The following is a 15,771-nucleotide window of genomic DNA, read 5'->3' as shown; positions in this document are numbered from 1 at the left end:
CATAAGAAAGTATAAATGTATACCTTTGGTGTGTGTTTAATTCTAAATCCTAAAGTAAATTCAAAGTATGTTCAATCAAAAAGCATAATCTATATGAACATTAAGACCAAAATTTTAATTATATAATTACTACCTTCTGAGTTGAAGAACTAGATAATCTTAAATTCAAATTCACATTTTGACCTTCATACTTAGAACATATTTCATACACAGCAATCAGCATTAATTAGGTTCATATAGGCCTCATTCAAGAGTATTTCATCAGTGAAGATCAAAAGGAACTGGATATAAAGTTCCCTCAAGGCATGGTCTAATAGAATAGAATTTTATTAAATCAACACTTTTAAAGTCATAAATGTATACTTTTAAATATAAATATTTTAATAAATATAAAATCTTTTTGTATTTTCCAATTAATTTTTTTTTTGCATCTGAATATCGTGTGAATGACTGGATATAGCCATTAAAAAAATTAAATAATTATAACAAACTTTATAAAATGTACTTTAAGATACAGTTAAACAGGACAAACCAAGACTGAAATATGCTACTCAATAAAACCTTCCATTTGGTCAATCCAAATTTATGATTTTCCTGTTGACCTTAACACATATCATTCTTATCATTTACATAAATCATTTTAGAAATAAACATATTTTAGAAACTTAATTTTTCTACAGTCATGAATAGTTTATACTATCCTTTCAGATAAATTTCAGAGGAATTACAGAGCTGAAAAGGTATTATGCTGTGAATGTTGTTAATTCAAAATGAACACAAGGAACTATGGTACATAAAAATTCACAACTTCCCTTACCTGGCTATACCAGCTGATAGCTCGGGTACTACCACCCTCCGACTCCAAGCCACAAGATCCCGCTCTGTGGCTATTTCACTTCTTGGTGCATTGCTGTGCATTTGCCGTACACCTTCAATTTGTCCACTACGTCTCAGTCCTACGTTTGGTGGTGAATGAACCTCTGAGGTAGAACTTACAGAGCCTAAGTGAAAAAGTTAGTATATTAAGTTCTACTTAGAAATATTTCTCCAAACACTATCTTCCACATGAAACTTCTTACTGTGGCAAAATAATTAAATTACCCTATCAGGAACTAAACCACAGGCAAAAGTGGTTTAATGAAAACAAAACATCGTTATTCAGTTGATTAGATAAATCAATGAATCATAACTATAGACTATTAAGCCCCAAGGATATAAAATCATTACCTTAAAAAAATGCTGAATATTTTTGGGAAAACTTCGTAAGAAGCAAAATAGACAAACCCAAGAGTATTTATGGTTCATAAATTTGTTTTGACTCTTCAAGTTTAATAATATACAACAATAAGGGCGATGAGATGTTCAAGAATGTGGCTTGGACTACTCTACATGTTTCCTATAGAAAATGTGGAAGAATATACACATTTAAAAACTCATTATCTCTAACTTGAAATCTCGTTATGAACCATTTTCTTAGGTCATTAAATATTCTTCAAAACCCTGATCATTTTGGCAGCCTAGTATTTCATTTTATGGATGTACCATAATTTTTTAAATCACTTAACACTGTGGGAGGTTTAGGCTGTTTTAAATTTTTAAATATTGCACTTAAAATGGAATACCTGCTTACCTCTACTTAAACGGTTGGTATTACTGATAGCTGCTTCACCAGAACGTCTCAGGTCTTGCTCCTGTTGTAGTCTTTGAATCATGCTGTCTAGTGGGCTGATCTCCTGGTTTGCTTGTTGACTTAAAACTTGATTCAGTCCTATGCAATACCACACAAAATATTATGAATACTTTAGTTACTATTTAAATCACTTTACTCACCAACCTCACTTATGAGTTCAGAATCTAACATAAATGTTGCTTGGGTAAAAGACTTAAATGATCAACTGTAAATGATGGGAGTTGAAAAAAAAAAAAAAAGAAAACATCTGTCCATCTTAGTTTATCAGAAATAATGACGAGGATGGTTGCTAACTTTTACTAAGTGTTTATCATGATTTAGATATTCATAATCCTTATGGTAACTCCATTAGGTATATATAAACAACTCCACTTTATAGATGGGAAAACCAAAATAACCGTTCGAAGTCACACATCTAATAAGTGGCAATAGTAAGGTTTTCCACTTAGATCATAGTTTCTTTTAAAATGACACATCTGATTACTCACTTTCTTTAAAAAAAAGTTTACTGCCTTGTTTATTCAATAAATTATTGACTTTCTACTATACATTAGGAACTACGCCAGGTACTGAGATCTAGTGGTAAATAAGGGACATGAAGATCCTTGTCCTTTAAGGAGCTAACATACTGATGGGGAAAGTAAACAATAACCTAGGAGTTAATGCACAGTATGAAAGAAAGGTGTTGAAATAAAGAAGGTGATGGTGGGTCAGAAAACTCAGAGAAGCCCTCTCGGACAACGTAGCATTTGAGCCGAGATTTAAATTACTTAGCCACATAAAGAGCTAGATAAGGAACACTTCAGGTAGAAGGCAAGAGGTACAAAGGCTGTGAAGCAGGCAGAAACTTGTATTTTAACCCATTCAACTTTTCCAGCATTAATTCTTACTTGTACCACTCACACAGGACCACTTGACTTCTGCCCTTCTAACAAGAAAACACCTTCATGCACTGAAACTTTTGAACACAATATTCCCACTATAAAGATAAACATGATAATCTCTAACTTACCATTCCAGCACCAACTAAAATGGCACCTCCATGATATTTCCTCTGTGAAATCTTTCCAATTACTTCTGAAAGAATTAGCTGCTACCCTCTTTCACTTCCTTAAACAATCCATACATATCTAAGTATTCAGACCAATATAAAACATAAATGAAGCCCAAACCAGTTCGTTCCTTAAAGCATGAACTGTCTCATTTATCTTAATATTATCTAAATCTAGTACAATGCTAGGCATTAAAAAATATTCTCTTGCTGAATAAATTTTTAAAAGGTGTATTATAAAATATATGAAAAATATTGCCATGAGTATAAAGAAGGGAGCAATTAGTATCAGCCATACAAGTATATGAGAAGATCTGATCAGCTCAGAATTTTAGGGTGGGCTTAAATGGTAAGAAAAGATAGAGAGGATATTCTGAAATGAAGTAGTAGTAAGAAGGGTAAAAGGAAAAAGAAATTACATGTATTAAATGCATAACATTAAACTAAAATTCAATAGGATAAAATAACTTGTTTAATAACTTCAATAGGATAAAATAACCTTAAACAAGTAGAAGTGGCAAAGTAGACAGAAGTAAAAGTTCTAATGTCTTATACTTCTTTCCCAGTTTGCTGTTGGAAAAACATGTTGGAATACTGATGAATAATCTGATATAGCTCAAGTTTACAACTGAAAAAAAACACATTTAAAGTATATTGTATGGTGTCAATATAACAAGATAATTTATTGTTATAATAACTCAAATCTGTTTTTCCCTGACTCTTAGAGATTTCCCACAATAAATTTTATTATCTGGATTTGCACATAAAGCACTAAGGTTTTTTTGAAAAGCATTTTGCTTTTGTTCTATTTTTGTATTAACCATTTTTAGACTTAGTAACTCTAAAACATGACAAAAAAAGATTTTTACCCTGAATTCTGAGAATTAGAACACTGAAAAATTTTGTGACTCATTACAAAGCCAATATTATTGCTATCGACTCTTATGGATACCAATAACTGGTAAGTATTTCATTTTTAAGATTATGCCTACTTTACATGGAAGAAAGAACAATGGACTGAGAATCAGAGCTGCAGTTACAGTCCCCGTGATTCTATGACACAATACCACTAAATTTTGAATTCTCTCAACTTTCAGGACTGGAATATCATAGATACAGGATTAAATATTGTTTATGAGAGCCCTTAATAAATTGGTCAATGGACTTAAAAAGTAATTAGGTAGCACTGATACTTTAATAAATGAGTCTTTTCCTTATTTCCTTATGTCTGAAACCCTAAAGTAGCTATCAATTTTGAGGCTTGGGCACAATCTGATTTTGCCAATTCCTCTCCAAGAGACTAAAGACATTTCTCTTAATTTCAGTTCTATGACCAAAACTTCTCTAATACTGAAATTTACCTAACCTGAATATCTGCCCATACTTCTCAAATACTACTTATTCTCTGAGTTCATGCTGTGTCCATGTAATGAGACACATGAATCTCACAAACTCCAGATATTCAAGTCCGCTGGACTGCACTATTCTATCAGTAGCAGCAGGAATGATTCCTCTAATGCTTCTTCTCACCCTCCATTCTAAGTAGACATGTCTAATTCCAAGAGCAGCCCTTTCTATCCAGTATGTCCATCTTTACTGCAACTTCATGCTAAATCCTTGGAGAAAAACAAGATGCAGGTTTGAAGTTGATTTTTTTCATTATTTAAAAGTCACTCCACGCAAAAGCTACTTAGAAGCTTTTGTCAATTAAAGTCTAGAACTTAAAATATTTTCATAAATATCTTCTAGTCTAAAAATATAGAAGTATTCATAATGACAAAACTGGTTTAACCTTCTTTACAGAACATTTCCATTATTTTTACTTAATACACTAGTGCTACATTTCTTGTCAAAAGAGGGAAAGCAGTTTGTAGACTTTGACTCCATTTTAACTCTCACTTAATTCTCCAACACTCCATTACTTCACTAGAACAGTTCTCAACACTTTCCATGTCAATCCTCTTATAAACCTTTAAAAGTTGACAACTTCTTAAAACATCTTCAATGTGAACAGGCCATCTCCAATCTCTCTCACATCATGCTATTATTACCTTTAGTAATATTCATCACAATTTGAACTATGTATTTGTTTATTCTAATAAACTGTGTTTAATAATCTACTAACCCATTCCGTGAAAGCAAGGATCATGTTTGTTTAATTCACTACTGAATAGCCATGGCTTAGCAGGTGTCAGAGACAGAAGAGATTATCAATAAATGTTGCTGAGTAAGTAAATGAATTGACTTGTTTCACACCAAATACAGCAACTACCTTATTGATCCCTAGGTGTTACAAACGGATAGTAAATCAAAATTATTGCTGTAAATCGACAGCGTTCCATAATTAACTTGCAATCCTTAAGCATGATCAAAGACCTGTATAAAAGTATAAAACAATACTTTTACTTCTTATCCACTTAACAAATGAAAACAAAGTTTTACTCAATTAGCAATTTTAACAGTTCAGTGGGAAGAAGAAAATTTGACTGTCTAAGAAAAAGAGCACCTACCTGAGGAAGTTACTCCCATCTGAGGGATGAGTTGCTCCTCCCTGCAATTTTCACGGCCAGGAACTAATCTTTGATATCTTGATGGATGAGGGTTACCATCAACGTCAACCAAAAAAGGGGGAGGCATAAGATGAGGTGCTTGCTGAGTCTGTTCATCTAACACAAAATTGTTGGCATCACGAATAAGTGGCCGATAATCACTATGAAAGAACATCTGATCTGCTATCTGTAAAAAGAAAAGTTCATAAAAGACTGGAAAAATAAAAATGTATCATTATAGAAAAAAGTCTACGACATTTTTAATAGAAAGCAAACATCTGAATACAAATAATGGTATTAAGCAACAATTTTCAAAATATTATTTTCCTGAGTTAATTGTAAATAGGTCTTTTAATTTTCTACCTTAAGTATTATGATCAGAAAAGTAGCTGCTTTAAATTTTCTCTGAAACAAGGAAGAGATTACACACAGGAGTCCCCTCTTATTTGCAATTTTGCTTTCTATGGTTTCAGTTACCTGTGGTCAACCTGACTCCAAAAATGCTAAACAGAAAACTCCAGAAATAACCAACTTATAAGTTTTAAACTGTGCACTTTTCCAAAAAGCATAATGAAATCACATGCCATCTCACTTGGGACACAAATCATCCCTTTGTCCACCATATCCACATTGCCTAGATATGCTACCCACCCATTACTGTATAGGAAAAACACAGTGTGCATAGGGTTTAGTACGCTCCAAGGTTTTAGGCATCCATTTGCAGTCTTAGAACATATTCCCTGTGGATAAGGGGAGGTTACTGTGTAGAAAAGCTACTACTAAAAATAAGCTATTCAATATTCAATTTTAAATTAAAATGGTAACATCAAATCTAGTCATAAATCATTCAACAGTCTTTTTACTTCCACACAGCTACCGTGTTTTATCTTAAATCCTTAGGTATACAGTAAGTACGATTTGTGTAATATTACTATAAAATCAACATAAGATTTTCTAAGGGATAATAAGCATTTTCTCTAAATGTTTTGAGATGATATCAAATTATTAATATAAATTCAACCAGGACATAAATTTTATTATATAAAATTTCACTGGTTAATTTGCAGTTTTTTAAACTAAATTATAAACTACTCAATATTTACTATCATAATCTTTTATACCATTCCACCACAAGTAATCAATTTACTTCTTTTAGTCACTGATCTTAAAGTTGAGGTCTTTAAATGCTGAGCACAGAGGCAGGGCATATGCCTGTAGTGCCAGCTAATTATTTAGTAGGCTGAAATAAGAGGATTGTTTGAGCCCAAGAATTCAAAGCCAGTCTAGGCAACATAATGAGAGATTTCACACCCACCCTGTAAAAAAAAAGCTCCCCAAAACTGGACAGGATCTTTAATAAAAAACATTACAATCAGGTAACATAATACACTTTTAAGAACCTTATGAAAGCCACAGATTTGTACCCTAGATAAGTACATATTATCTACATAAATAAAACATTTTACATAATTTCAGAGTCCCACTATGGATAACATCTTCCATCTCCAGTTTATATACCCCATGTTAAGAATTCCAATCTAGATTGCTCCAGCAGGCTAAGAGTTATTTTTTTTCTGAAATATGTAGATTTTTAAATAATAAGCCCTAATAAAGTGAGATTTAACTGCTGTCTTCACCTTCCTTACCAAAACTAAGTCTCCAGACTACTTAACATAAGATTCTTCAAATTTTATCCTGAATGTAAAGATGTTGATTCTCACCTACTCCAAAAACATACAACCCCTAAACATGCATTAAAAAAAAAATAAGGACATGATAAATAGTCATCATACTCTACCTTGTCATATTTGCTACTGGACCCAAAGCCAAAAATTAAAAGATGTCCATGAGAGTCGGTGCAAGCAAAATGCTGACCATCAGGAGAGCATTTGCAGTCAAATACTGCGCCATGTCCTTGGCCTTCAATCTGAAATATATTTAACCAACAGTAAGAAAACTACCATTAAAATGTAAAGAATTGGTCACTATTATTAAAATAATTTTATGATAAAAGAAGTATACATCCTAATGAAGTGAAGATTAAGCAAAACAAGCATAGTATGGTAATAAAATTTATGAATATTCATGAAAAGTGCCAGATTAATAGCCTTCAAAAATAAAGTATTTATCCACAGACCAAACACAATTCAGGAAATAAAAGAATACCAATCTCCCCCACCCATAGAATTCTGCTTCATGTTTTAAACTCAGATTTAACACATAATTACGTCTTAAACTCCATCTATCTCTGTTCAATCATGCCCTTTCTGCAAAAGCTAACATGTAGCAACTGTACCGATTTTTTGGTAACTCTTGGAAGTAGTAGCCAGAGATCACTGCTCAAATGACACTAGATTTTATTATTTTTGGTAATAAATTCCCTGGTAGTCTGACTCGTCTTTTAAATGGTGAATTTCAAAGGTTAAAGAAAAGGTTTTTTTTACCTGATAATTGTTTTCTGTTTTCCAGTTCCATTAATCCAGAACGAATGGGTTTCCTCCCTGCAACCTGTCAATCAAACAGAGGTGGCCAATCACCACTCTGAATTTTTTGCTCTCAGTGCTTCTTCAGACTATGTTCCAGTTGAAAACTTCTTTAGCAGTGTTCTGAAAGAGGTAAAAATTCTACCCTATCTAAAGCACATCTAGGGACTGAATTTCAGAAACAACTAAAATAGGGAGTTGACTCCCTAACAAATAACAACTAAGGATGATTTTCAACAAATGCTGTTGGATTTCTGGATTAGCAGAATCGGAACACACACACATTATCAGGTAAGAAATACCTCCTTTCTGTTCCGGTATCCACTGATCTAGAACAAATTGAGTTTTATTAGTAATATCCCAGGAAATGCTTGGAAAAGAGAAAAGTGGTTTCTTTCTTTAGTATTAAAAATGCGGCATAAGGATGGATGTACAGTTCACCAAATGCAGAAGTTAAAATTCAGAAGAAGAATAACGGATTTCTCAAGGAAGGTTTGCATTTTGGTAAAAAGAGAAAACTCATTTCTATAAAAGAAAGGACTTTACCTAAGAAGTTAATACAATACCACAAATGGGATTGCCTCAAAAAGAAAACTAGCTTTTTCCTTTGGCTTGCTAAAAAGAAGAAATGTGTGCAACAGTGCTTATTAATGCTCTTTTGGATGGTTACAATAATAGAAAAGAAAGAATAACTTTTTAAAAAATGTAACCATATTAGATAAACCTAGTAAAATTATCTAATGTTTAATACATACAAAAACTTGTAAACGAAAGAAAATGAATCATAAGTGAAACAGGATTATATCTCGAGTGTGAAGAAAGTTGGAGGATGGTAAGATAGGAGAGGAAGGTAACTGATTCCAAGTCTACTTTAAAACAATTCAAAAACAAGAAAGAATATAACTATTTCTCCAGATTACCACAAGGGCACCAGTAGCCATACAGCTAGGCATTTGCCAAAAATGAAAGACTATAAGTAGAAATTCAGGATTCAAGTCTTTATTTTTCAGTGTTTTCCTAGGCAAATAAAAAAAAAGTTACATGAACTGTTATAAATAAGCAAGCACATGAACAAAGTATACCTCTAAATAGACTTTTATATCAAAAACTAAAAATCAGGGGATTGAAACTGCCTTAGCCATGTGTTGTTAAATGATTTTTTTTTAACTCCGTTCACTGAAAATTTCACAGAAGGCAAGAGAGAGAACAAAAAGCAACTACTTTGTAAATCTACTCTAATAAATGTTTCCAGAAGTGTAATTACAAGTCTAAGATTACAATTTTAAGTAGACAGTAGAGTGGAGACTCGAAAGTAGTAGTCCAATTTAGCAATTTCAAAGGCAATCTGACAAAGGTTCCTAAGCATGGTATCCTTCATGTGTTGTTTAAACAAACATTTTTTCTTTCCGGGGGTGAGGGTTGGGGGGCAAATAGGACTGATCAACCCTTGACCCTATTATTTATCAATGTTGTCACATTTACAGTTAGTAGATCTCTAAAATAATCTTTGGGGACAGTTGAAGCTTATAAAGCTCTGAAAAACCAAAGAAAAAATAGCAATCATATTTAGGATGCCTGTGTGTCCTATATAACACATTCCATTGTGAATATGGCAAGACAATATTAATTTTCTTGGTATAAGGCATCTGTTTAATTCCAAAGTGACTTTTATATGGAGAAATGAAAGTACATTTCAATCATATCAAAAAAAAGAAAACGATATTATTTGTATTAACCATTTGTTTACGAAAGGAGGCATTAAAAGAATCCGCTTTACTCATGAACCAGTTAGAAAAGGTGCCTCTAACCTCATCAATTAAAAGGTAATTCTCTATTAATGGATGCTCAGACAATAAACACCCATACCTATAAACTGCAGACTAGGTTTTCCAAGACCAGGCTTCCAAACAGTTGATGATATAAAACAGGAAAATATTTTACTTTCTCTATATTAACTAAAAATATCCTAGCTGGTTTTAAAATGTATGGTATGATTAACTAAGCCAATCAAAAGAAAAGAATTTTATCTTTTTAAACAAGGGCCAAAGTATGAGTAAGAATTCTCAAAGACAAAATTTTAAATGAAAGCACTATTTGAATATTCACATCTACTAGAAAGCAATGAGGCTTATCTTCAAAAATGAAAAGAAAATACCCTCTCTAACCAAATGAAAGGTATATGAGACTATCATAAAATTAAATGCCCTGCATAGCAAGAAAATGTGTCAACATGAAATTTAATACTACATATAGCTTATGCTAGCTAGCACTTACTGCAGTTGTAGTAAAATAATTACAAAAGAGTGAAATTAATAAGTAATGACAAATTATCAAAATAAGTGCATTTTGGATGAAGTATTCCTCTAATAAAATCAAGTATGCTTGTTATGCATTATTTTGGACATATATAAAGACCACATAAAGCTCATACACACTAAATATCAATAAGGTTTAGTCGAGATAATCTATGAGACAGTATTTACCAATAACTGTGAAAGCTTCAAAAAGAATAAGAGGACTAAAAAGAAAAGAAATAAAGGTGTATTCAGCAATTATTGTATTTTGTTTTATTTTTAAAAGGAGATGGGAGAATCGGATGTGTTAAAATAGTGACTCTCTTATTAGAAAATTCTCATACTGACTAAAGAATTCTGTAAATACTACCAATACATGAGTAGTATAAACTTGTTAGGCATTTAGAGATTTATACTGAACTTTAAAGAAATTAAATGATACAAAAATTTATGAGCTAAGAGCTCTGATGAGGACAGACTCATTAAGGAAAGAATACTAATACCTTTTCTGAGGGAGGGTACTATATACAAGTAACGTAATTTTCGTGAAGCAGAGAGATGAATGATTACAGAGGAATGAGATTGAAGACCCAAGACATCTCTCCATCAGTAATAGGAAAATCACCTACTCTCTGTGGAATGATGGAGATAAATGATCACTAGAGTCCAGTTCTAAAATCCTACCATCTGAGGTTCGGAAAGGTATGTTGGAAAAAACTGGACAAATCCGGAGATGAAGTATATTAAAAGCAGAATGCACACTAAAATTCAGGGTCTAAATTATATCAATCATAAAGAATATATAGAGAGTGAATATGAGAAGTATACGCTTCTAGAAAAAAAACCTTAACACAAAGGAGGAAGGTTAAAAACTATGGGCTATCTTAGGCAGAACCATCCTCTTCTAGAGTTATTTCAATTCTATTAGCAGGGTCAGTTTGTCTTGTTCCTTTTTTTTTTTTTTTTTTAACATATCACTGATTAAAAGCATCTTACCTAGGAAATACTCCAAAATTTAAAATTATGCATCTTTTAAAATACCCTAATTTTATGAAATGGACTCATATACCAAGAATGAAAAGAGCTGATAAATGGAATTTATGCTAAGAATAACCCTTAAGAAGTCCTTCCTTATGTATTAAAAAAACTTTTAGATTAGAGCTTGCTAACATAGGGAAAAATATGTACACTAGATACAGAAGAGACTCAGATGTATATCTGAAGTAAGTGTTGGATCCTGGCCAACATGGTGAAACCCTGTCTCTACTACAAATACAAAAATTAGCTGGGTGTGGTGGTGCTCGCCTGTAGATCCAGCTACTTGGGAGGCTGAGGCAGGCAGGTGAATCGCCTGAACCCGGGAGGCGGAGGTAGCAGCGAGTCGAGATTGTGCCACTGCACTCCAGCCTGGTGACAGAGCGAGACTCCGTCTCAATAAATAAATAAATAAATAAAACATTGGCTATCTTCTCATCATTACTACAGTCATTATATAAACAAAAACGACCTTAAAAGAAACTATCCAAATTCCAACAGTTCAAGTGTTATCAAATTACTTTAAAATATTGTTACTGTATGGTTATTTTAATATTGAAAGTTCTTTAACTTACACCAATATAAAAAAGAAAACTGCTGGACCTGACTTGATAAAATCAGATCAGATTATTATATAAAATGGAAAAAATATATATTATATAAAAGTGATTCTGAAAAATCAGCTCTAGATTTTCATCAAAAGAAAAATATTACCAAAATAAATATCTTCAAATTTAACTGCATTTTGTACCAATATTCTGATTTGTCTGGGGAGATCAGTACTATTGATCAAGCCTTCCTTGTGGTTTATTTTCTTTTGGTCTTTTTGGCATATTAGCATGGTGTGTCTTCCTTGACACACTCTCTAGGGATTGTGACCCCTTTTCCATTCTGCTAAATATATGAGTATTTCCCAAAGTTTACTTCTAAGCCTTCTGCACTTCCTTGTCCTGTCTCCATGAGGAAGTAAACTATATTCTATAGGAAACACTTCAATATTTTCTTCTTTTTACTCCTAGTCCCTCTAAGTAGTCTATCTCCAAGTGTCAGCTGGCCATTTCCACATAGGTAGTTCAACATAATAAACATTATTACAAATGAACTGAAAAAAGAAGTCAGTTCTCCCTTATGTCTTTCCTATTTCCATTAATAAAACCATTGTTCTCAAGGTCACCCGGGCTTAACACTCTATAAACCCATTTATTAAATCTTTCCTCCCTGTCACCCTATAGCCCAAATCCCTATATAGTCACAAAACACCAAGTCATTTATGCATTTTTTCTTTACAAATTTCCTACCACCTACCCTATAATTTTTCATGACTAATTAAAGTAGTTTTCCTCACACTTATTCAATTTCATACCTGAAATAGTACTACTGGCAACCAAATTATTTTTCTCTTAGCTTCTTGACCATCCTATAAAATAATTTACCAAAGTCCCCACAAGGTTCACAGGTATTTATGCCTATGAGATCATTTGAAGTCACTGACAGTTCTCAATTTGTTTTTTGTCATTATTTCCAAAATCTATTGCAATAAAGCTTTCTAAATAACTATGAACATGTCTTCACATTCAGCTTTTTATAATATTCCTCCTGTTTATAAAATTCATTCTCTTTCTTACTGACTCAATTCCTATTTATCTTTCAAGGCATAGTTTCAATTCCTCCTCCTCAACAAAATGTCTCCGATCGTCCACCCTGACGTGATCCCTACATCTTAAGATACAGCAATTGTCTTTTCTCATTTGTCAAGCTACCATTTGAAATTATTTATCAATATTTATCTCTTAAGGTATATTTTGTATATTTTATCTCCCCAACTTAACTGTAGTCTGACTAAAAATAAAGACCATGTCTTATTTCTCCCTTGTGGTCCTCATATTTTGTGCTTAACACAAAATAAAACACTCAAATAATAAAATACTCAAATATTTGTTAAAATGTTTTCATCTGCATGTTTATATTCTATATAATTTCATATACTTTCTCTTGTAACTATCAAATCTCAAATACCCTTGTGATAGCAAGTCATGGACTATGTCAAAGAATTATTACATAAAAGTAATTCACCAAATATAATGCAGTACAAGAAGCTGGAGAGACAAAGTCACATTCATGGTAACAGATTAACATGCCTTTGGTACCAAGAGATATATATATATATCTCTAAGAGATATAATCAAAAGAATCCTAAAACCTGAAAGAAAGTGATAATAACTAGTGTATAAGAAGACCGAAGGTACTTCCTTACCCAAAGAAGCTGAAACATAGACTGGAAGCATCAGAGAGTCCTTTTAACACAGAGAGTATAAATATAGGACATTATATCTTGTTAGATGATGATAGGAAGAAAGAAGGAAGGAAAGAAGGGAGGGAGGAAGGGAGGGAGGGAGGGACGGAGGGACGGGAGAGGGAGAAAAGAAAAGAAAGAAAGAGAAAGAGAGAGACTCTTCTCCTGATTCATAAGAGATAACACAATACGAGATGTATCTATTTTGAGCTTCTCTTTCTCCCTTTCCTAGATATATACAGCTACAATTATCTAAAACTATAAAGTACAGGTCACACTGAGAACATGTTAACATCAGAAGAAGTATGCATGTACAAAAATTCTGGGTGGTAGATTGGCAGCCTCTGCTCGTTTGGAACGTTGCAAGGAGAAATATATTGTTCTGGATTAGTGGACACTGGAACTTTTTTTAAAAAAAATCTCTTAAGTAAAAGAAAGGTTAAGAGAACAATTATAAAAATAAGGAAAACTTTAATCAAATAAAAACGTTTTTGGAATTTACCCATGAAACAACAAAAGTAAAGCAAAAATCAAATTCAGTAAAACTGCTTTCTATCAAGAGACATACTGTACTCTTTGATTAAAATCAAAACCAGACAGGAGGCAACAAACTACAGCTTTGAGTAACATGACAGAAATAGAAAGATATGGAAAGAGAGAGACACAGCTAGGGCTATAGAGAAAAGAAAGAGTAAGAGAAATAAAGCAAAACCGCGAGAAACATGAGGAAAGCTACTAAAAACATGGGGTCTACAAATTCAACTCCAAGCATCTTTTATTTACTATTTAATATTCAAATGGCCTCGTACTAAGAAATGTGAAAATTCTCTTTATCTTTTCAAATTAATTTAATATTCATTTAAACTCATAGTTAAAACTTAGCTGTCCTGTGATAATTTAATGGGGAAAAAAAGACCATAAAACAATTTATATTTAGGAACATTTAAGGTTACAATTAACTTCTAAACCTGGCAACCTCTTTTATACAAGGCCCTCAGCTTCAGTCCTGAGAGGTGCACACATTTTCAAGCTATTTCTGGGAATTATTTATCTGCCTTTTAGCATTTAATGGGAGTATAGAGACTTCAGAGTCTAGAACAACTCTCATCAAAACAAAACTATTCTGATGTTTACCTCCTGCCAATGCCAAACAAATGTGGACTAAGTTATACCCAAGTATTATAGTTTGGAATATTCTTAATATACACTACTTGCTTCAGGAAAATATCCAAATATATACTACATTTCCTCTGAATACTCAAGTTATGTAAGGACTGTTCAGTTGATTCATAAAGAAATAACTGATAAAAGTACTGAAGGCCTAGAATTTAGTTTGTTTGTTTGTTTTTAAAGAATAAAGTTGTCTCATAATTTTCTCTACAAAATTCTCTTTGGCTTCTTCTCCTGTTCATTTAAAAAAGAAAAACAACAGCAACAAAAAGAACTACAAAGGCTTTTCCAATAAGGGTTTTTAAAAGTTTTTAGTTAAAGATGAGACAACAGAAACGGTAGGGGGAGTACAAGCTACATGTACTGTGTGTATTCCATTTCATGCCCTATGTTAGCCTCTTTTAAAACATTATCTCACGTGTCATATACTACTTATAAGCAGCAAAAACAAACCCAGCACCCACTCCCCAACTGCTTTTATCACTGAGATCCTCTATTAGGAGGAAAGTTAGCAGTAAAAATAAGAAAAATAAACTCATCAGTTTTTCTGGAGAATACCACTTTGAAAGTTGAGAATCCATTTCAAGATTTCAGAATGAAGTAAATTATTTAAACATAAAAGAACTAAATATCTTTATCTAAATTCCCAATCTCAAACTCTTTAATTTGCTGAAAAATTTAGATGGTCCCAAAAGAAAACACAAGAAATTTTTAAAAGTATAAGGCATGGCTTGAAACAGAAAAAAACAGAGTATTTATTAGAATGATGACGATCAGTGCAATATTAAATGTTAATGTTTTATAATCTTATAATATTTAAAAATTATTAAATTTAATTACTATGTATCAGGCATTTGAAAGTTCACCTTTTCACTTGAAAGGTTTTTTAACATTACAGGATTTTTGGCTATTTCTAAAATTTCAAAAAAAGAATTTACATTTCCATAATTGCACAAAAAAATGCGGTAAAATGCTGATGAATACAAAATACTAAATTATATGTTACATGATTTCCATTATCTTTTGCAAAGATACTATAAATTTCCAATGAAAAATTCAATTATTATTCAAAAAGCAGGAGAAATATTAAAGTATTCTTAAAATGTACTTGATAAAAACCAGTATTTAAGAAATGTATACATAAAACTGTTATTCTAAAGGTATAGTCTACATTCCTTATTTTCCAGCTATAGGTGGAATGGTGAG

The 15,771-nt window shown here is 32.2% G+C and overlaps 1 protein-coding gene across 1 annotated transcript in view; it reads right to left on the bottom strand.

The window, feature by feature from the left end:
- PHIP (pleckstrin homology domain interacting protein) overlaps positions 1-15,771 on the bottom strand; it is a 114,348-nt gene that overhangs the window by 49,977 nt on the left and 48,600 nt on the right. The window contains exons 12-16 of the mRNA XM_011976895.1: positions 7,089-7,217; positions 5,248-5,477; positions 2,650-2,669; positions 1,637-1,756; positions 818-1,001 (exon numbers count right to left, since the gene is read on the bottom strand). Of these exons, the coding sequence (XP_011832285.1) occupies positions 818-1,001; positions 1,637-1,756; positions 2,650-2,669; positions 5,248-5,477; positions 7,089-7,217 (683 nt within the window). The remainder of the gene's footprint in view (positions 1-817; positions 1,002-1,636; positions 1,757-2,649; positions 2,670-5,247; positions 5,478-7,088; positions 7,218-15,771) is intronic.

The sequence above is a fragment of the Mandrillus leucophaeus genome, unplaced genomic scaffold (assembly GCF_000951045.1).
Source record: "Mandrillus leucophaeus isolate KB7577 unplaced genomic scaffold, Mleu.le_1.0 Scaffold1702, whole genome shotgun sequence".
NCBI lineage: Eukaryota > Metazoa > Chordata > Mammalia > Primates > Cercopithecidae > Mandrillus > Mandrillus leucophaeus.
This window is presented reverse-complemented; position numbering and strand designations above follow the sequence as displayed.